This window comes from Nicotiana tomentosiformis, chromosome 9 (genome assembly GCF_000390325.3).
Source record: "Nicotiana tomentosiformis chromosome 9, ASM39032v3, whole genome shotgun sequence".
In the NCBI taxonomy this organism is placed as follows: Eukaryota; Viridiplantae; Streptophyta; class Magnoliopsida; order Solanales; family Solanaceae; genus Nicotiana; species Nicotiana tomentosiformis.
In genome coordinates, this window is record NC_090820.1 from 113,146,549 (window position 1) to 113,169,332 (window position 22,784).

The following is a 22,784-nucleotide window of genomic DNA, read 5'->3' on the forward strand; positions in this document are numbered from 1 at the left end:
GATACTCAAGTTCCCATCATCATATGCTTAACAATCACTATGACTGCTTGGTACCAGATTCACCCCTTTAATTTTGAAGAATTAATCTAAATAGTCGTTCATATCCGATCGCTTAAATAAAAAATAACAGCAGATGTATAATATGTATAATTCATGTATATAATTAAAAAAAGTAACTTTCTATATAGCCCGTCAGGACTTTAAAATTTATTTACAAAATTGAAATTGTAGTAACCATGATATCTCATCCAAGGGCCAAGGCGATGAAGCACATTTCATTGTATATTATAGTAATAGCACGAGCTAATCAATTTTTAACATTGTAATTGAAAAATAGCCACTTTCATGAAGTTTCAAATTCTACGGGTTAAGTGAAACTCCATGACATTATCATTAAGTTCCACATGTGGATTTGAAACTCAATGATAGTGGTCATTGTTTAATAGCAAGAGCTAAAAAGTGGTTATTTGTGAAATTTATCCCATTTCATTATCTTTGGGCCTCTAGCAAGCCCATAAGGGTTTTTAACAGATCAACAGCTAAACAAAATTATCAAAATCACACTTTCCAACGAGCCCGCGTCCAACAGAGGAAGCAAATCTTGGGCTTGAGCCCTTAAGCTCATTTTTCTGTTGTAATTTTCTTTTAATTTATATTACTTTTACCTTCAAAGAGACACATTATCCAAAATATCTCCTTTGATTATAATTTTATCAAGAAACAAATATTTCTCATTTTAGAAAAATAAAATAAAATACTACCTGCTTTTTCTATGGTTGACAGAGAAAATGTCAGTCTGCTCATTGACGACACAGAAACATAAACATGAAAGTAAACTACTGGTTGATTGATTGACAAAGCTGTTCTTCTATATCTTTATACAGACAAGAGCCAAATTCTAGAATGAACATACCATAACTCTACATATCTGTGTATTCGTGCCGAAATCTCATGGCCATTAAGTTTTACTGACCATTAATGGTCACATTCTATACCTTAAAGTCTCAGAATTCCTGATGAACATGCACATATACACATACCTTAAGAAAGACAGCATTTGCCATCAGCCAACATTACGCGCAGGACTCATTCTACTCCTCCTTCCGTTAAAGCTACGACTTGAGAGCAACCTTGGAAGACAACATTGTGCTGACTTTGACGTTTTGACGTCAGATTTTAACAGTCCACTGGGTGTTCTTTCGCTACTACACACAGACGCATAAGGTGTCCCAGGTGTGGATCTTGGAGGAAGTTGAGCACCAGTTGACGCAGTTTCTTTTTTAGTATTTGTACCATTTTGTTTTTCTTCAGCATTTTGCCCATTTTGGTCCTGATCGCTTCTCAAGCTTTCTTCGAAAAGTTCAGATAATCTCTTCTTTTTATCCGTTGGGGATGATTGCTGAAAATAAGCAGGGGTTCTGTTCCCTGTTAAATTTCTAGCTAAGTGATGAACAGGTGTATTTCCACGGGATGGCGTAAAATCTGTAGTCAAATTCAGAGAATCATAAAAATACAAGATGATATACAAGAGTAAATAAAAAATGGCAGTTAGACAATTCTAAACATTGGTTTTGGACTGAAGAACACATATCTGTTAGCTGGATACCATTAACTAATTAAAAGTCGCATGTCGGAATCTTACTAATAGCTAATGTACTTTTCAAGGGTGTCGTGAGCATTTTCTTTCAAATCAAAATAAGTGATATTATTAGAATACTACTGCTTTTGCAGCTTCTCCCCGTGAATCATTAGGCACTACCCGTGAGTAGATCAAGATACAGTAATTAAAGTTCCATTTTGTAGCTCATTTATGAAAACAAAGAAAGAGAAAGGAGAGAGGATGGAATAACACGAACCATCAACTGAAGATCTTACCTCCATTCACGCTTAAGAAGTCATCTTCACAATCTGAATCCAACCAAGGCTGGGAATCAAAGAAGGTCTCCTCCTTGCTACCTACAAGAAAGAAATGTCTCTGACTCAGATAAAAGATGCAATAAAATAGAACACCATAAATATAAACTCACGCACTATGCATGAAAATTTTAAACACTTAGCAAGGTTTCCTCTGTTTCATGCAGTGAATCAGAGTGGTACTTTGAGAAACTAAAGAAGAAAACTGAAAAGGAGGATACACCATGTCCTTATCGTTATTCAACCATAAGGCTAGATAATCATATTCAAAATAAATCCATCCAATACAGATAAAGAGAAATGAGATTGGTTGGAAACACTCATTGGCAAACCACAAATGACTTTCAAGAAAGAGTGCTATTATTAGGCACATGATCAAGAACACAAGGTGATGCAGCAAAAACAACGGTAGATATGATGTTAGTATCCTCGACTAACCGTTGTTAATCCACATGAATAAAACTGAACTATGAGAAGGCTGAGGCCATTAGCCATATCAAACTAATACATTTATCTTCTGCTAGCAACAAGGAAAAGATTCAAGAAAGACAAAGAACTTAACATGCTTCCTTAAAAGTGAGGTAAACTAAAAACTGTACAGTGTTTTTATTTTACTTGTAAAATTTATTTAGTTAATTTAATTAACTTCATTACCGAGAATAATGTTGTTTTAAGCTTTGAAATTCGACGGATAATGAATTCGCCCCTCTACCCTCCTTCATTTAAACACTAAACTTGATTCATAGCAAGCTTCGGCTCATGATGTGTGCTTACCACACAACACACAATGTACTACCTTAACTATTGAACCAAAGCTCTGAAAATACTGGTAAAATTTAATTTTATCCTTAGGAAAAGAGAATATTGTTGACTATTTGCTGATCATTATAGACGGATAGTATAAGTGAGGGCAGTGTAGACCCACGACATGATATGTCAAACAAGGGGATTGGTTTTATAACAAATGTCACCCTCAGTTTTAACTATCTCAAAGAATGTTTTAGTACAACAGCTCAAGTATTGTCTTAGACATGGAGATATTGATGAATGCAACAATCAAGACATGAACTAAGATTTCCATAGGACCATCTGATGTTGATGTAAAGTTCCAAAGGACCATCAAATGTTGATGAAAATAATATCCTCTAGCAAGTGCATAATGGTATTATGTGATAGTTGTCGGTGTTAGTGAGGATGGCTTTTAATAGTAGAGGAAGAAATCTCATTATAAAGAAATATTTGTTTGATAAAAGTAGCAGCCCAGCAAAAAGAGAATGCTGCAATGACTAATTACAAGGCTGCAAAGACTCATTCTTTACAATTCATGTAATGAACTGAGGAATGCTAAAAAGTACCTTTATATATAATATTAGAAGTACTACAATATCTCCTTGGTTTAAGGTATACTACTAAGCTAAGTATTTTCTTTTTCTTTTCTGGTGATACTTTAAGCTGCTATCTTAATAATTTCTCCAGAAATTAAAAAATTGCCCTGCCCATGATAACAAGTTCTGCAGATGGCCCCATCAACTGAAGAATTTTTGGCATTATTCAAGATTCTGAAAATAGCTTCTTGGTCAATATTTCTAAGTCCACAAAGGGAATAGAGAGCTACTACTCTGTAAAATAGTATTAAAGTGTTCTTTTTAGGCCACCAACTAATATCACAAAAAATACATAACTAATGTCCATCAGATCAAACAGAACACCTCTTCAACTTTCCTTTACATTCCAAAATGCCCGGATAATCAAAGGCCAGTAATGAAATGACATATGGGTCTCATATAAATTGAAAATACCAAAAATTAGGAACAGCACAAAATCTATTAGCAGAGGCAAGAATCTAACACAGCATGACATGGCAATAGACGGTAAAGAAAGACTTTGGGTCTCTAACTCTAATACGGCATGACATGGCATCAGACTATAAAACAACGGATATTGGGTTTAACTCAACTCTAAAAGCTCGTTCATGGGGTGAGATTGAGCATGGACAACATAACATAGAGCCTAACATAGGATAAACCAAGAATTGGTATGGGTCTAGCTCAGTCAGCGATACCATATAAAGAAATGAACCTTAGGCCTAAGGTGTAAATCGCGCAATACCATATAAGTAATTACTAAAAACACATTCAAACTAATTACTAAACATCCCATATAACATCCCACAACCAATGTGAGACAACTCAACCCAAACTAATTACTAAAAAAACATTCAAAATCAGAAACATATGTTAACCTTCAATTCAAAAAGACAGCAGCTTTCCCCTTTTTTCCACATTGCCAAACAATATAACAGAGTTATCACAGAGTTTCTGTTGTAAAATAACAAATGAATAAAGAGAGAGTAATAGGGTAGTACCAAAGTCAGGAAAAGTAGTAACAGCAGGAGTTTGAGATTTGAGTTGAAGATCAGAGACTTTGGTATCATTTTTGTTGAGAGGTGAAGGAGTGACAAGCTTGTCAGTTTTGGAAGAACCAAAAACAAGACGAATTTTCATGGCTGATTCAGAGTCTTTGTGCACTGAAACACATGAACCCATTTACTAAACACACAACACACACACACCCCCTTTACAATCACAATTCCATATCAAACAAAATTTCTGCAGTAGAGAGAGAAAGAGTGAAGTAGAAGTGAGAGAAAGGAGAGACAACTAAACAGGGAGAAGAGCAAAAGGCTATGCCTTTGCGTTACAAATAAAAGAGTTGAAAATTCGTCTAAAAAAAGATAAAATTGGGGCTTGAAAGCGAAGTTATCGTAATTTGGTAGTAAGAGTAGAGGAGCAGAAAGGTCCCACCCAAAAAAAGTCGGAATCATTGCAATCTACTGTTCCATAGGGGTTTGGCTTTTTGTTTACCACCATATAATTTTTCCTTCGTCCCAAAAATGAAATGAATATTTTAATTTATTATTTCCTTATGTGAACCCATTGGAGACGAAATTTAAGAAAAAAGAGAAGACTTTTGAATTTGTGGTGTAAAATAAAGCACATATATTTTGTGTGGCTATAAATTATTATATAAAAGTAAATTATTTCCAAATAAGAAAATATGTTATTTTTTTTGTACAGACTAAAAAGAAAATAAGTTCAACCAATAGAGTAATTATTATAATTTATAGTAATTTTATATAATTTTTAAATAAATAAATTTTATTTTATAAAATTTAAAGGTGTAAAAAATTTGACTCTCACAACTTGTTTAGGATATTTATGCCTTGTTGACTTTTATGTGCTTTAGTTCCCGATAATAATTCCGCATACGAAGTTTTAGATAGGTAAAAAGAGATTATATAGTATAGTATGTCATATTTCTCTCTCTCTCTCTCTCTCATTTAAATCCTAACTTATAAGATTTTCCTACTATATTAATTGTTAGACTACACCCTTGAATGTTCGTTAATGTTTTTTTTGTTCTTAACAAGATAAAAGTAAATGAAAAATAGATATCGGTGAGAGGAAAATGATTCAATATTGGTCATTTTGGATTAGAGAAATTATGAGGAGATTGATTTTATGATCGATTTTTAATATATTTTTAATTTTATGATTATTTTCATAAAAAAATAATAAAACATAAAGATCGACAAATAAATAAAAAGAATCTCCACAGGATCATTTTTCTTAATTCCATACCATAACAAATGATAGAAGTGTCATAAAATAAAGTAAGTAAAGTAAAGACAACTATAGAGAGAAACTGATATATTATTCAAACTTCAAACTTATGTACATAATGAACTGAAAACTCCTCTATTTATAGAAGAAAGGAAGCTGCTGTGTAAGATGCTACTGCAAGCTGTTGTGTAAGTTGCTACTCTAAGCTGTTGTGCAAGATATAGATAATCTTCTACCATGGGTAATATTTATCCATAACGGAGTACCGAAAGGATAAACTTCTTCAGGAGACTTATTTCCAATAGAGTACTAAATAGATAAACATATTTACGGCGGAGTCTCATATGGATAAGCTTTTTTCAGGAAGCTTATTTACAATGGAGTACTAAATGAACATCCATAATATAATATATTTATAACACTCCCCCTTGGATATTCATTAAAAGATAATGTGCCTCATTAAAACCTTGCTAGGAAAAAATTATGTGAGAAAAAACCTTAGTAAGGAAAAAAGAGTATATCGCGTATTTTACTCCCCTGATGAAAACTTTATTTTAAATATTTAAGTCTCCGCATTCCAATCTTGTAAACCATCTTCTCAAAAGTTGAAGTTGGTAAAGATTTAGTGAATAAATCTGCTGGATTGTCACTTGAACGGATTTGTTGCACATCAATATCACCATTTTTCTGATGATCGTGTGTGTAGAATAATTTTGGTGAAATGTGCTTCGTTCTATCTCCTTTTATAAATCCCCCCTTCAATTGGGCTATGCGATCTTTTCTCACATTTCAAACCACATTTATCTCGAATAAAATGAATTATTGATCTTAACCATACGCATTTCCTACTTGCTTCATGAATAGCTATTATTTTAGCATGATTTGAAGAAGTAGCAACAATATATTGCTTTGTGGAGCGCCATGATATGATAGTACCTCCACATGTAAACACGTACCCGGTTTGAGATCTAGCTTTATGGGGATCAAATAAATAACTTGCATCTGCATAACCAATAAGATCTGCACTATCTTTGTTAGCATAAAATAAACCCATATCAAGAGTTCCTTTTAAATATCATAATATATGCTTAATCCCGTTCCAATATCTCCGTGTAGGAGAAGAACTATATCTTGCTAGTAAATTAACATAAAATGCTATGTCAGGCCTTGTAGCATTAACGACATACATTAGTGCAGCAATTGAACTGAGATAGGGTACTTTGGGACCAAGGAGTTCCTCATCCTATTCTGGAGGTCGGAACAAATCTATATTCACTTCAAGTGATCGAACAACCATTGGTGTACTCAATGAGTGCACTTTGTCCATGTAAAAAAGTTTTAAGACCCTTTCTGTATAGGCAGATTGATGAATAAAGATCCCGTATGCTAAATGTTTAATTTGCAGACCAAGAAAAAGTTTTATTTTTCCGAAATCTTTCATCTCAAATTCTTTCTTAAGATATTCAATTGCTTTTTGGATCTCTTATGAAGTTCCAACAAGATTTATATCATCAACATAAACAGCAAGTAAAATAAATTCTGAAGCCATTTTTTTTTAATAAAAATACATGGACAAATAACATCATTTATGTAACCCTCTTTCACCAAATATTCACTGAGGCGATTATACCACATGCGCCCAGATTGCTTTAAACCGTACAAAGATCTTTGTAATCTGATTGAGTATATTTTTCGAGATTTTGAATATGCTTCAGGCATTTTAAATCCTTCAGGGATTTTCATATAAATCTCATTATCAAGTGACCCGTACAGATAAACTGTAACCACATCCATTAGATGTATTTCAAGCCTTTCACTTAAGGCTAAACTGACGAGATATCGAAATGTTATGGCATCCATAACGGGTGAATATGTTTCTTCATAATCGACTCCAGGTCGTTGTGAGAATCCTTGTGCAACAAGGCGAGCCTTGTATCTTTCAACTTTATTTTTATCATTCTTTTTTCGCACAAAAATTCATTTATGCCCAACTGACTTTATACCAGCAGGTGTTTGGACTACTGGTCCAAAGACCTCTCTTTTAGCAAGTGACTTCAATTCCGATTGAATTGACTCTTGCCATTTTGGACAATCAGATCTTTGTCGACATTCTTTGACAGATCGGGGTTCAAGATTCTCACTATCTTGCATAATGTTAAGTGCAACATTATATGCAAAAATATTATCCACCACTATTTCAGATCGATTTAAATTAATCCCATCACCAGTAGAACTTATTAAAAGTTCCTCGCTCACTTGAGTCTCGGGTTCATTGATTTCTTCAGGAATCTCAGAACTAATCAGATCTTGGGTCTCTTCAGGAGATCCCTTCATAATATCATTTTGATAATTTATCGATTTTCTTTTTCTAGGATTTCGATCCTTAGAACCCAAAGGCCTACCACGCTTCATGCGTGCTTTAGGTTCACTAGCTCTCATGCTAGTATATGGTCCTGCTGGGACATCAATTCGGATAGGAACATTCTCTACAAGGATATGTGACTTAGTTATCCTTTTCAAATCAGTAAATGCGTCTGGCATTTGATTTGCTATATTTTATAAATGGATGATCTTCTGGACCTCCTGATTACATATAGGGGTACGTGGATCAAAGTGAGATAATGATAAAACTTTCCACACAATTTCTCTTTTGATTTCCTTTTTCTCTCCCCCTAAATTTATTTCATCAAATTGACAATCTGCAAACCGAGCAGTAAATAAATCTCCCGTCAATGGTTCAAGATAGCGAATAATAGAGGGTGATTCAAACCCAATATATATTCCTAACCTTCTTTGGGGGCCCATCTTACTGCGCTGTGGTGGTGCTACTGGCACATATACAACACATCCAAAAATTCGTAGATGAGCAATATTTGGTTCATGACCAAAAACTAATTGTGACGGAGAATATTTATTATAATGTGTTGGTCTGAGACGGATAAGTGATGTTGCGTGCAAGATAGCATGGACCCAAACAATAGTGGGCAATTTTGTTTTCATAAGTAGTGGTCTTGCTATCAATTGCATCGTTTAATAAATGACTCTGCAAGGCCATTTTGAGTATGAACATAAGCTACATGATGTTCAACCTTTATCCCAACTGATAGACAGTAATCATCAAAAGCATGAGATGAGAATTCTCCAGCATTATCAAGGCGAATAGCCTTTATAGGATAATCTGGGAATTGTGCCCTTTAATCGAATTATTTGGGCTAATAACTTTGCAAACGTCAGGTTGCGAGATGATAGTAGGCACACATGAGACTATTTTGAAGATGCATCTATTAGGACCATAAAATATCTAAACAACCCACTTGGTGGGTGAATAGGTCCACATATATCCCCATGTATACGTTCTAAAAAGGCAGGGGACTCAATGCTAACCTTCATTGGTGATGGTCTAGTGATCATTTTGCCTTGATAACAAGCATCACATGAAAATTCATCATTTGTAAGAATCTTCAGGTTCTTTAATGGATGCCCACTCGAATTTTCAGTAATTCATCTCATCATTATTGATCCAGGATGGCCCAAACGGCCATGTCAAATCACAAAAGTATTTGAATCAGTAAACTTCTGGTTTACGATAGAGTGTGCTTCAACTGTACTAATCTTTGAATAGTATATGCCAGAAGATAAAGTTGGTAACTTTTCTACAATGTATTTTCGGCCAGAAATATTCTTTGTAATACAAAGATATTCCACGTTTATTTCATCTATTGTCTCAACATGGTACCCATTTCGGCGGATATCTATAAAACTCAACAAGTTTCTTCGGGACTTGGAGGAGAACAATGCATTGTCGATAATAAGCTTTGTTCTCTTAGACAGAAATACAGTAGCTCTTCCGGAGCGTTCAATCAAACTTATATTAACATAAATTGTTGAAATATTTGCTTTTTTCTTATACAAATAAGAAAAGTATTTCTTATCTTTGAATATAGCATGTGTTGTTTCACTATCAATTACACAAATATCTTCATGATTGGTCTTTGATCCAAACACAATTTGAGGATTATCCATATTCTTCAAAATGACATAAATAAAATAAATATGATAGTAAACATCATTTTTAAAGCATAACTTTTATTTATGTACAACAATTACATAACCATACTATCTACTACAAACAACAAAAATTAAAATATTTACATTTCTGTAGATTCACTACCGATCACATGACTTGTTTCTCCTTCTGGGAGTGCAAAATAATCAGTTACATCCAAATGCATGAAGTCTAAATTATCTTCAGAAATAAAATTTACTTCAATATTTTTCTCTGTCTTCTTCAGGGAGGCTTGATACAGCTCAACCAGGTGCTTTGGCGTATGACATGTACGTGACTAGTGCCCTTTTCCTCCACATCTATAGCATGCATTTTCTGGCTTTGCTGCTTGCATCGCTTCATGCTTTTGTTCCTTCCTTTTCCACTGCTGGTGGTGATGAGGGTTCTTTGGTGCATTGTTATTACCACGATTAGAGTTTCCTCCCTGACCATGGCCATGACCACGACTGGGGCCACGTCCTCTTCCACGCGTAGCTTGGTGGAAGTTCGTCTCATTCACTTCAGGGAATGGATAAGAACCAGTAGGTCGGCTTTCATGGTTTTTCATTAATAGCCCATTATATTGCTCGGCTACAAGAAGATGTGAGATAAGTTCAGAATACTTTTTGAATCCCATCTCTCGATATTGCTGTTGTAGGAGCATATTCGAGGCATGAAAATTGGTGAAAATTTTCTCCAACATATCACGATCAGTAATATTATCACCACATAGTTTCAATTGGAAAATAATTCTGAATATAGTAGAATTATACTCACTGATAGATTTAAAATCTTGTAGCCTTAGATGAGTCCAATCATAACGTGCCTGTGGAAGAACGACCATCTTCATGTGGTCATATCTTTCTTTCAAATTATTCCAAAGTATGACTGGATCTTTAATAATAAGATATTCCATTTTCAGGCCCTCATCAAGGTGATGGCGTAGGAATATAATTGCTTTGGTACGATCTTGGTTTAATGCCTGATTTTTATCTTTGATGGTGTTTGCCAGACCCATCGCATCAAGATGAATTTTGGCATCGAGCACCCAAGACATGTAGCTTTTGCCCGATATAACCAGGGCTACAAACTCAAGTTTAGAAAGATTTGACATTATTTAGAAAAAGAAAGTTCGTACCTCTGATACTTTCAAAGTATTTTATCGAGATTGCAGAGTCTCGTGCTGATAATGTGTTATAAAATAAAGACTATAAAGTAAAGACAAGCATAGAGAGAAACTGATATATTATTCAAACTTCAAACTTATGTACATAATGAACTGAAAACTCCTTTATTTATAGAAGAAAGGAAGTTGCTGTGTAAGTTGCTACTGCAAGCTGCTGTGTAAGTTGCTACTGCAAGCTGCTTGTAAGCTATTGCTGCAAGCTGCTTGTAAGCTACTGCTGCAAGCTGCTGCTCTAAGCTGTTGTGCCAGATATAGATAATCTTCTACCATGGGTAATATTTATCCATAACGGAGTACTGAAAGGATAAACTTTTTCAGGAGACTTATTTCCAATAGAGTACTAAATAGATAAATATATTTACCACGAGGTCTCATATGGATAAATTTCTTCATGAAACTTATTTACAACGGAGTACTAAATGATCATCTATAATATAATATATTTATAACAAGAAAGATATTTTATCGGAATTATGTTCCTTTTACAATCATTGCCATGTGGTGTTGGCATTGCAATGTGGCTGGCAAGTGGCAAGTTTTATGGGTTCAGCAGCTTGCGCCTTTTGTCCCGATTCCCCTTTTTCCCCGGTATCTGTTTTGCTGCTCCGAAAGCTCTTTTTATGGTGATTTTTTTCCTTTCCCCCCCTCGTTAAGAAAAGGAAAACACTTTTGTGGTATAATTTTTAGGTATTTTGATACTCAAGTTAGGTTTCACGTTTTACAGATAGTTAAAGATGTCATATTCAAACTTTAATAACATAGCGAATTTGTATTTTAATTTACTGATCTCTTTATTATACTATTTGTCGCGTTTTAATCTTAGAGCACTTCTTCTTCACTGATTGTCTGTCTTGAGATTTTGGATTGAATACTCAAATTATTTCACACTTTCAAATTATAATCGGATGGAAAACAAAACAAAAGAAAGAAAATAAATAAAAGGTCTGCAAGGTGGTGTGGAACAATAAATAAGCTTAAAAAACTAGCATGGAAAGTCATCAAGACTCAATAAGTGATGGCTACCACGGGAGAAGATATTTGGTAGAGAGGATTGTTACAACATTAAGTAGGCGTTTGGACATAAGAATTGTAAAATTCGAAAAAATAGCGTAAATTTTTTTCAAGTAAAAATGGTATTTGAAATTTAGAGATGTGTTTGGACATAAATTTCAGTTTGGGTTGTTTTTGAAGTTTTGTGAGTGATTTGAGTGAAAATTTTAAAAAACAGCTTTTTGCAGTTTTTCAAATTTTCAAAAATTTCCAAAATGCATCTTCAAGTGAAAATTGAAAATGTTATGAACAAACGCTGATTTTGAAAAAAAGTAAATTTTTTTTGAAAAAATCTTCCATCAAATTTTATATCCAAACGGGCCCTAAATAAAACCTTTTTTTTTTCTCTTTTTCTTTTTTCTACTTGGACCAATATACGAATAAATATTAATTGATGGCGTTTAATATTTTGGTCCCGACACTGCGAAGTGGTAATTTGTAACTGTCTACCCTACAACTACAAGAATAAGACATGAGACGAAAGTAATGAGGTTTCTGTACATAAGTTGTAATAATATTATTGCCTTGTCTACTGAACTTTATTACTCCTTCAACCAAACAGAAAGTTAAAAAAGGAATGAAAACAAAGAAAAAAGGCCATAGAACTTAATTTTATGCCGTCTCCAAAGTTATTGTTATCATTTGTATTAGTGTTGTTCCATACTTCCATATTGTTATTAATGTTATTAAAGTAAGTTAGAGACCGCCATATTTAATGTTTATATTGTTATTAACTCGTTAAAGAAAATGCTTTAGAGAAAAAAGGTCCATGTCTAGCTAGATATAATGTAAACATTGATGAGAATATGAAAGATAACAGTTTTTACTATTCCAAAACGGGACATAGTCGTCGTTTTTCAACTCAAACAGGTGACGCTCTGATTAGACTAATTACAGTGACGAAAAACATCATCATCATTAATCTAACTTTGTGATGAAAATCTTCGCCACTTGGGAGTTCTAATTAGTATTCTCTTTACTTGTGAGGTGGTTTATCTTCAATTTCTACAACTTCGATTTTCTGGTAACTTAAAAAGGATAACGTGGAGCTGTAGTATTAATTTGACTCGGCAAATAAACTATGTACCATTTTCTGAATAAGTCTTATTTCTTTCTTTCCCCCCTTTATTCCCAAATTAAAGATCACATTAGTCCAAAAGATTTGAATAATAAAAATAATCCTTTTATGTTAAGAATTCAGCACTTTAAATTTATGACTCGTGATATAACATATCTCATAATACTAAATTACACTACTAAAAATCTGCTAAAAACCGACCAACTATTTTCGATCAACGTTGGTCGGTCAAAAAATACAACCAAAAACCGTCCAGGTTGGATGTAAACTGGGAAAAAAAAATTTATATTTTTTTAAAACAAAATACCGACCAACGTTGGTCGGTAATCTGGATCCAATTTTTTAAATTTTAATAATTATTTTATTATTTAAAATATTTTATAATATTTAAGAATTTATATTTAAAATTACCGACCAACGTTGGTCGGTTAAAGATTTTAAATTTTTTTTAATAAAAAAATCGACCAAAGTTGGTCGGTTTTTGGTCAAACGGTCAGCACTTAATGTACCGACCAAAATTACCGACCAACTTTGGTCGGTAATTCTAAAATCAGAGAAGTGAAAAACGGGGGAAACCCCCATTTCTCTGAAATTTTTCCCTCTTCTTCCTTCCCTTCTCTCCTTCTCCCAGCCCCTCCCCCTCACCGTCCAGGCCTCCCCTCGCCGTCCAGCCCTTACCCTCGCCGTCGCCGCGCCGTCGCCGCTGCCACTGCCACTGCCGCCCCTCGATCTCCTCCTCCATCTCCTACAAATTTTAGGTTTGAATTACAACCCATTTATTTATTATTTCCAGATTTTGTTAAATAGTTATGAATTAGTTTCAATTGATTAGTGTTTCAATTATTTGAACATTGCATTTTATTGAGGATTAGGGTTTAGGCCTTATTTTAATTAGTTTTCTTAATTAGTTTTATTAACTAATTAGTTTTGTTAATTAGTCAATTATTTATGAATTAGTTTAGTTTAGGGTATGGGTTGAATTTCTTTAGTTTAGTTAGTTTATGTTTAAACTCGTAGGATATGAATTGAAATTTTAGTTTTTAGGATTTGTTCTTGTGAATTGAACTTTTAGGATATGAATTGAACTTTTAAGATATGAATTGGACCTTTTGGATATGAATTGAACTTTTAGGATATAAATTGGTGTAATTAGGAAAAAATAATTATCTTGAATTAACTAAAAAAGATATAATTAATTTATAATTGTAGAATAAATTAATTTGTTCTTGTGAATCGAACTTTTAGGGTATGGGTTGAATTTCTTTAGTTTAGTTAGTTTATGTTTAAACTCGTAGGATATGAATTGAAATTTTAATTTTTAGGATTTGTTCTTGTGAATTGAACTTTTAGGATATGATTTGAACTTTTAAGATATGAATTGGACCTTTTGGATATGAATTGAACTTTTAGGATATAAATTAGTGTAATTAGGAAAAAATAATTATCTTGAATTAACTAAAAAAGATATAATTAATTTATAATTGTAGAATAAATTAATTTATTCTTGTGAATCGAACTTTTAGGGTATGGGTTGAATTTCTTTAGTTTAGTTAGTTTATATTTAAACTCGTAGGATATGAATTAAAATTTTAGTTTTTAGGATTTGTTCTTGTGAATTGAACTTTTAGGATATGAATTAAACTTTTAAGATATGAATTGGACCTTTTGGATATGAATTGAACTTTTAGGATATAAATTGATGTAATTAGGAAAAAATAATTATCTTGAATTAACTAAAAAAGATATAATTAATTTATAATTGTAGAATAAATTAATTTGTTCTTGTTTTATTTGTATAGATGGAACATCGTACTTGGATGTACAATAGAAATTATCCTAATCGGCGGGGATTGCGGGAGGATTTTGTAGAAGGGGTTGATGACTTTATTAGACATGCAATGTCACTTCCACCATACCAAAGTGAAGGAGTAATTAGGTGCCCTTGTGTCAGGTGCGATTGTATGAAGTTTAAAAAATCGGAGGAAGTTAAGCTTCATCTTTATAGGAAGGGGTTTATAGAGAATTACTTTGTGTGGACTAATCATGGAGAGATCGATGGTAGCCGTGGGATATTTCATAACATGGTTGTTGGTGAAAGTAGTAGGTCGGTGGAGAATACAAATCTTGATTCTAGAATTCAGGATATGGTTGCGGATGCTTTTGGGGGTGAGCCCAATGAAAATGTTGAACAAACTCCTAATGATGACGCAAAACGTTTTTATGAACAGTTAGAGGAAGCTAGTCGTCCACTACGTGAAGGAAGTCCGCACTCTGAGCTGTCTGTTGCAGTTAGATTACTAAGTATCAAATCTAATTGGAATATTTCTCAAGCAGCCATGGACTATTTCATTGACCTTATGAGTGAACTAGTTGACCCTAATATCAACTTACCTGGTGATTTCTATAAGGCGAAGAGATTGGTTTCTAAGTTAGGACTTTCGTCAATGAGAATTGATTGTTGTGAAGATGGTTGCATGTTATATTATAAAGATGATGCAACTTTAGACAGTTGTAAATTTTGCGAAAAGCCTCGTTTCAAGAGGCTTTCCAGCGGGAATATGGTCGCTGTCAAGGCAATGCATTATTTACCTCTTATACCTAGGTTAAAGAGGTTATATGCGTCGATGAGTTCTGCTCCTCATATGAGATGGCATTTTGAAAATAGAAGACCACCTGGTGTTATGTGTCATCCTTCAGATGGAGAAGCTTGGAAGCACTTTGATAGGACATATCCAGATTTTGCTAGTGAACCAAGGAACATTCGGTTAGGTCTGTGTGCCGATGGCTTCACGCCTTTTTCTATATCTGCGACACCATATTCATGTTGGCCTGTCTTTCTTACACCTTATAATCTACCACCTGAGTTGTGTATGACTAGTCCATATATATTCTTAAATTGTATTATCCCCGGTCCACGTAATCCGAAAAGTTTGATTGATGTATATTTGCAACCTTTGATTGATGAGCTAAAACAATTGTGGTATGATGGTGTTGAAACATATGACATATCAACCAAGCAGAATTTTAATATGCGTGCTAATTTAATGTGGACTATTAATGATTTTCCTGCATATGGAATGTTGTCTGGGTGGATGACTGCTGGGAAGCTAGCTTGTCCTTACTGCATGAAAAATAGTAAAGCGTTCACTTTGAAACATGGCCGAAAGCAATCATGGTTTGATTGTCACCATCAATTCTTGCTTGATGATCATGAGTTTAGAAGGATGAAAAGTGCATTCAAAAAGAATAAAATGGAATATGATTCTCCACCTCCGATACTTTCAGGTGAGGAAATTTGGGAGAGGGTCCAGAACTTCAGTAAAGTTACTGAGGCTCCACCTTATAGATTCTCCGGATATGGTGTTAATCATAATTGGACGAAACAGAGTATATTTTGGGAGTTGCCTTATTGGAAGGATAATCTTCTCCGACACAACCTTGATGTCATGCATATTGAGAAGAATTATTTTGATAATTTGTTCAACACAGTGATGGATGTTAAAGGTAAGACAAAAGATAACCCGAAGGCTAGAATGGACTTACAAGAATATTGCAGGCGGCCTGAATTATACTTGCAGACAGCAAACAATGGTAAGGTGTTCAAGCCCAAAGCAAGTTACACATTCACTTTGGAGGAAAGACGACAAATTTGTGATTGGGTTACGAAATTAAAGATGCCTGAGGGTTATGCGTCGAATCTTGGAAAAAAAGTAGATATGGAGGTAGGGAAGTTGAGCCATTTGAAAAGTCATGACTGCCATGTTTTCATGGAGACCTTAGTGCCTATTGCATTTTGTGGTTTACCTGAAAGAATCTGGAAACCCATCAAAGAGATTAGTTTGTTTTTCAAAGACTTATGTTCTACCGCATTAAGGGAAGAAAACCTACTTCGGATGGACCTAAACATCCCTGTAATTTCTAGTAAGATGGAAAAAATATTCCCATATGGTTTCTTTGATGTGATGGAACACCTTCCAATACACCTTGTACACGAGGCACGACTTGGAGGGCCTGTTCAATGCAGATGGATGTATCCCTTTGATAGGTAATATTATAAGTTTGATGTAATATTCTATTTTATTTGAATGTTATTGGCTAACATGAGATTATGTAGGACAATTGGCAAATGCAAACAATTTGTTAAGCAGAGGAATAAGATTGAAGGATCTATATGCGAAGCCTATCTTGCAAAGGAAACTGCACATTTTTGTTCTTATTATTTTGAGAGTAACGTGCCATGTTCTAGGAATAGGCCCAATAGGCACACGGTCGAATGTGTGAATGATCCATTATATCCACCAATGTCCATATTCAATCAACCAGGCCGATGTTCTAAGGATGTTAGAAAGAGAAGTTTGAGTGATATGGAGTACAAGTCAGCTACACTTCATGTGTTGCTAAATTGTCCCGAAGTTATACCATTTCTCAAGTAAGTATTGATTTATTAGTTATCAAAATGTAAAATTTACTGTGACTACATATTGATGCAACTACTAAAAATATTTGATATGTCACAGTCACTTCTTGGGTCAATTTGGCTATGATGCTGTATATACGAGATTTAATATGTGGTTCAAACAGTTTGTAAGTGTATATATATATATATATATATATATATACATATGTAGTGAATGTATAAAAATTGATTCATAAGTTGTGCTAACTTATGACTTTTTTTAACTCTATGTAGGTAAATAATCCAAATAATGGTGTAAATTAATTTTTGAAAGATATATCTTGGGGACCTGGGCTTCAGGTCACAACAATGTCTAAGTACGTAGTGAATGGTTATAAGTTTCATACAGAGGATTGCTCTAAAAATAAAAATAGCAACAACAACGGGGTGTGGGTTCAAGGTGGTGATGGCAACCAAGTTGGAGATATTGATTATTATGGTGTGGTCAAAGAAATATTACAACTAGAATATACAGGTTGGCCATATAAGAAATTGATACTCTTTAGATGCAAGTGGTTTGACCCAAATCCAACAAGAGGTACAAGAGTACACAACCAATACAACATAATTGAGGTTAATCATACGAGGGAGTATGATCGCTATGATCCTTTCATAATTGCACATAACGTTAGGCAAGTGTATTATGCTCCTTATCCATTGCGGCGGAATAAGTCCGATTGGTGGGTTGTAATAAAAACTAAGCCTGTAGGTAGGGTGGAAGTCGAGAATGTGTTAGATGTTGCATATCAAAACGATATCTCCAATATTCACCAAATAGTGGACGATCAGTTAGAAAATGATTTGGAACATCCTGAACGCATATTGGAAGAAGTTGATATAAATGAAGTAACAATTATAGAAAATGAGGACGAGGAATCAACTGATGAAGCTCAAACAAGTGAGGACGAAGAATTCTCGGACGAGGAACAATACGTCGATGAGGATTAAAAAGTTGGTTTTTAAAGCACTCTCGTTTTATAGCTAGTTTCTTATATGTTTCAATCTAAATGTGTATTATATTATGCAGATGGCAGGCAAGGGTCAAGGTAACAATGACCCTACTAGTTCTCGGGGTCGAGAAAAGGGTAGGAAGGGAAAGAGAAGGGTAGAAAATAATACTCCCTCTTATCCACCCTTTTCAGAGATGCCTATGTCTTATCCTCCACCACACGGCTATACTGAGCTGCCACAGCATCACGAGCCGTACACCTTCATTCAGACACCCAGTATCCATCACAGGGCCACAAGACTATACGTCCGACATACAGTCCAGCTGCCTCACAGCCATCTGCATCACATCCACATGGATCAGATCCCTACATATCACAGCCACATGGATCGCATCCACCCATGTCACAGCCACTCGGGTCACAGCCAATCGGGTCACAGCCACTCGGGTCACAGCCATCGGTATCACATCCACTTGGGTCGCATCCAGCTATGTCGCAGTCACAGGGATCACAACCATCTTCATCATCGACTCCATCTATTGCAGGCCTTCGCCTGGGAGGCATTAGCTCTGACCCGCCTACACCGTCTTCACATGCCTCTGATACACATGCTTCGGATGGTGATGACGAGGTAGTGCATTATGATCGATATGGCAGGATCATCATAGTCCCTGAGGGTGATGGGTAAGTGTTATTCATTATTTTTGCGTCTATTGATTTGTAACATTTTTACTAAGATATTAATGTGTTTTTATTATTAAATTGCAGGTTCAGGCCGGGTAATAAGACTACGAGGATAATCACCAATGCCATCAGAAAGCTTTATGATGGCCCTTATGCGACTTGGACTGATTGCCCATTCTCACTGAAGGAGCAAATTTTCAATCAATTTAAGGTATAAATGTTCTTTTAAACAGTTTAATAATTTATATTTATGATGTTTCCATCTAATATTTAACTTTTGAAATACAGAGCAAGTGTGTATGGGAAGACCGCTATAGCGCGGAAGTGGCTACAAATTTTCATCATAAAGCTCGCAAGAGATTGGCGGATGCTTTCTCGGATGCTAGAAAGAAGAACCGACCAAAGTTGGTCGGTTTTTTTTAATTTTAATAATTAATAAAAAAAATATAATTTAGTTAAACCGAACAACTTTGGTCGGTAAAATTAAATTAATAAAATATGTTTCCGACCAAAGTTGGTCGGTAAGTAATTAAACTTGTCAGATGGTCGTTTTAATATACCGACCAAAGTTGGTCGGTAATTTCCGACCAACTTTGGTCGGTAAGCCATTCCGACCATCAAAACACTGTCCACACCGTAATGGTCGCGTTTTGGTCGGTAATTTGCCATAACCGACCAACGTTGGTCGGTATTTTTGATCGATTTTTAGCGAATTTCTAGTAGTGTTAGTTCCCCATTTGATCTGGCTCTTCTATCAATTACTGCTAATTTGACCACCATAAAACCTGATCAACAGAAGCAACCTATTTGATTACTTTTGTCTGTTGTTATTGCGTTAGTTGCAACAGGTTTGGAAATGAGTGCGAATTCGGTTTTGTACGTAGTAAGGTGCCACATGAACATGTGAAGTAAATCGCTATGTCATTTTCGTAGGGAGTGACTACTGAAGGTTGAAAGGACGATATTTTAGGCTGCTAAAATTGACAAATGGATAGGATTCCGTCCCCCCACACGTATTCAACCAACCTGCTAATGCTAACCCTTTGAAACGGGAGCTTTTTTTTTCCTCACTCACTATAAGATATTATTATTGCGGTTTAACTAGATTCGATTTCGCTCCGACAATTTTCGTATTGGAAGTAAAGCGTTACCTAACAAATACAATTTCATACCTAGGTCTTTTATCGAAAACCTCTGATTAAAGATAAATAATTACTTTATATTTCACCACAATCTTTGTCGGTCTTTGAAATGGGAGAGGACATTTGAGGTTCAAAGCATTAAATGCTCAGTTTGAGAACTATCACAATAATTAAAAAAAGTATTTATATTCTCAAATCACTTATAATATAGTTATTTTCTGATAAGCACTATTACTTGAGTAATTTGATGAAAATGGTAACTCGCATGCTAGTTGTCACAGGTTAAAATCACAGTATATATAATTTAAATTCTTAAGTAATTATAAAGATAATGGAGAAATATCTAAACAACTCGTACAAAACTGAAAATGACTGATTTTTTTTTAATTCTTATTGCCTTATTATCTGCTTCATCCCTTGTTCTCCTGGACCTTTCTAATCCGTTCAAGAATCAGAAATTAGAATGGTCCTTACTCCAAATCTCCTCCTTTACTATATTAGTATGCATTTTAGATTTTCAAGTTCACCAAGTTACAATTTTATTTTATTTATAACTATGTTGCCCCAAGAAAGACTAAGCGAAAGGTGAAAGAGAAAGAAGAAACACGGATTTAGTTTGTTATCCAACAATATTTATCCATTTTGAAGAAGAAAACATTTATGTCATACGCAGAATGGTGTCTGCTCATGTTGTGTATGAGATTGAGACATCATCATTATTGAGAGTGGTTAATTATTTTTTATTAATTAGAAGTTGTTGACAACTGTCATTAGTTAGCAGTTAGGTTAGTTAGAAGACACTCTCCTTTTCTCTTTTCATTACACGTGTATATAAGAAAGAAAGCTGAAGAAATGAGATTAGTTTTTCATTTCCCAAATTTTGTTCTCAATTATTTCTCTTCTCGAAGCTTCTGTTCTCTCATCGCTTTAGCTCGATTCTCCCCTTCAATGGAGAATCAACTCTAATCTGCTGATAATTCGAGTTTCATCATGGTATTAGAGCAAGGCTATTAGCTTTTCGCTCAATTTCTTCGACTAATTTCTCAGCTGAAATTTCATCTTCGTCTAGGGTTTGCGATAATCGCCAATTTACAGAAGTCCATATTTTGTTTCAATTTTCTCACTGATTCAGTGATTCAGTGATTTATCCTCTTTGTTTCTAACTCAAAAATTGCATTTGTCTATAATTTCAAGGACTATGGCTGAAGATCAGGAAACCGTTGTTTCGAGCAGCTCAACGACAGTCGTCGATACAAGTAATCCCCTGTATATACATCCCTCTGAAAATGCTGGAACTATGTTAGTTCCCGTGCCTTTTGATGGCATCGGTTACAGATCCCGGAGGAGAGGAGTGCTCAGGGCACTTTCAGTGAAGAATAAGATTGGATTCATAAATGGCAAAGTCAAAAAGCCCGATACAAATTCAACTACTTTAGGTCAGTGGGAGAGATATGACGATATGGACCTCGTGGATTTTGAATTCACTTTCGAAGGTATTGGCAAATAGCCTTCAGTATGTCAATGATGCAAAAGATCTTTGGCAAGAGTTGGAGGATATGTACGATCAGACTAGCGAGGCTAAATTATATCAACTTCAAAAGGAGATCACTGATTTAAGCCAAGGAACACTCGACATTACTGATTATTATACAAAAATGAAGATATTATGGGAAGAATTGAATATCCTAAATGTAGCTGCTAAATGCACATGTCAGTGTATCCGTGGGGCTAAATATAATATGCATAAGGTAGAACAAGATCGAAGATTAATACAATTTCTAATGGGTTTGAATGAAGTCTACACTGTGGTAAGAGGCAGTATTCTTATGATGAACCAGTTACTTAACATTGCCCAATCCTTTTCCTTTTAATTCAGGAGAAAAAACAGAAAGAAATAAGGCCACAGAACCAGTCGGTACTAGAGTCCACATTCTTGAATTCTAATGGTCCTGGCAACACTGGATTTTGGACAAGCTACAATCAACCAACACATGCTTCAGCAAACAACTCTCACAGAACAGGGTATCCACAAAATAGACCTCGATTATTTTGTGACTACTGCAAAAGGCCTGGCCATATGAGGGAGAAATGCTATAAGCTACATGGATTCCCACAAAACTTTAAGTTCACTAAAGGAAAGAATGCCTCTGCAACCAATGTACATGGTGTGCCTGATGAAATATTTGGAAGAAACTGCGCGACAAGTGACCTCCAGACTACCAGTCAAGGAATTCAAAATCTGACAAAGGAACAATATGGCCAACTATTGAGTTTGTTAGAGAACTTTCAAGTTGGAAATACAGGAGAAGGCTCAAAGAACATGATAATCAGAGCAGCTAACCTTGCAGATATCTTGGCTTGTTATACCTCAATTACTGAAATTGGTGACCTTTCATGTAATGTTTCAAATTAACTGCTGCCTCATGGATTATAGACTTCGGAGCAACACACCATATGACATATAATAAAACCTTATTAACCAATATTAGAATTTTACCCTATCCTTTCTTAGTAACTCTGCCAAAAGGATATAGGGTCAAAATGACAGAAATTGGTGATGCGCTACTGAATCCACATTTAACTCTCAATAAAGTGTTGTTTGTTCCTAGTTTTAAGTTCAACCTGATTTCAATTCATTCTTTAACACTGCACCTTA

The 22,784-nt window shown here is 34.7% G+C and overlaps 2 protein-coding genes across 2 annotated transcripts; one reads left to right on the forward strand and one right to left on the reverse strand.

Moving 5' to 3' along the window:
• Positions 1 to 820: 820 nt before the first annotated feature.
• Positions 821 to 4,610, reverse strand: LOC104098143 (uncharacterized protein At3g27210). The gene is made up of 3 exons (XM_009604810.4): positions 4,280 to 4,610; positions 1,876 to 1,956; positions 821 to 1,482 (listed from the first exon to the last, which is right to left on the reverse strand). The coding sequence occupies exons 1-3, from the start codon at positions 4,458 to 4,460 to the stop codon at positions 1,064 to 1,066; spliced, it is 681 nt and encodes a 226-aa protein (XP_009603105.1). The 5' UTR covers positions 4,461 to 4,610; the 3' UTR covers positions 821 to 1,063.
• Positions 4,611 to 21,326: 16,716 nt separating this feature from the next.
• On the forward strand, positions 21,327 to 22,541 carry LOC138899380 (uncharacterized). The gene is made up of 3 exons (XM_070185546.1): positions 21,327 to 21,564; positions 21,662 to 21,936; positions 22,005 to 22,541. Exons 1-3 carry the CDS (start codon positions 21,327 to 21,329, stop codon positions 22,539 to 22,541), a joined length of 1,050 nt encoding a protein of 349 aa, XP_070041647.1.
• The last annotated feature ends 243 nt before the right edge of the window (positions 22,542 to 22,784 follow it).

Bases quoted from the DNA above. Each gene is read 5' to 3' on its own strand.
- LOC138899380 (XM_070185546.1), top strand. From the start codon at position 21,327: ATGGCTGAAGATCAGGAAACCGTTGTTTCGAGCAGCTCAACGACAGTC. The intron at 21,565-21,661 runs GTCAGTGGGAGA...ATGATGCAAAAG, and splicing joins TACAAATTCAACTACTTTAG to ATCTTTGGCAAGAGTTGGAG. The intron at 21,937-22,004 runs GTAAGAGGCAGT...CTTTTAATTCAG, and splicing joins TGAATGAAGTCTACACTGTG to GAGAAAAAACAGAAAGAAAT.
- LOC104098143 (XM_009604810.4), bottom strand. From the start codon at position 4,460: ATGGGTTCATGTGTTTCAGTGCACAAAGACTCTGAATCAGCCATGAAA. The intron at 1,957-4,279 runs GTACTACCCTAT...TCTTTCTTGTAG, and splicing joins TACTACTTTTCCTGACTTTG to GTAGCAAGGAGGAGACCTTC. The intron at 1,483-1,875 runs GTAAGATCTTCA...ATTTGACTACAG, and splicing joins CTTCTTAAGCGTGAATGGAG to ATTTTACGCCATCCCGTGGA.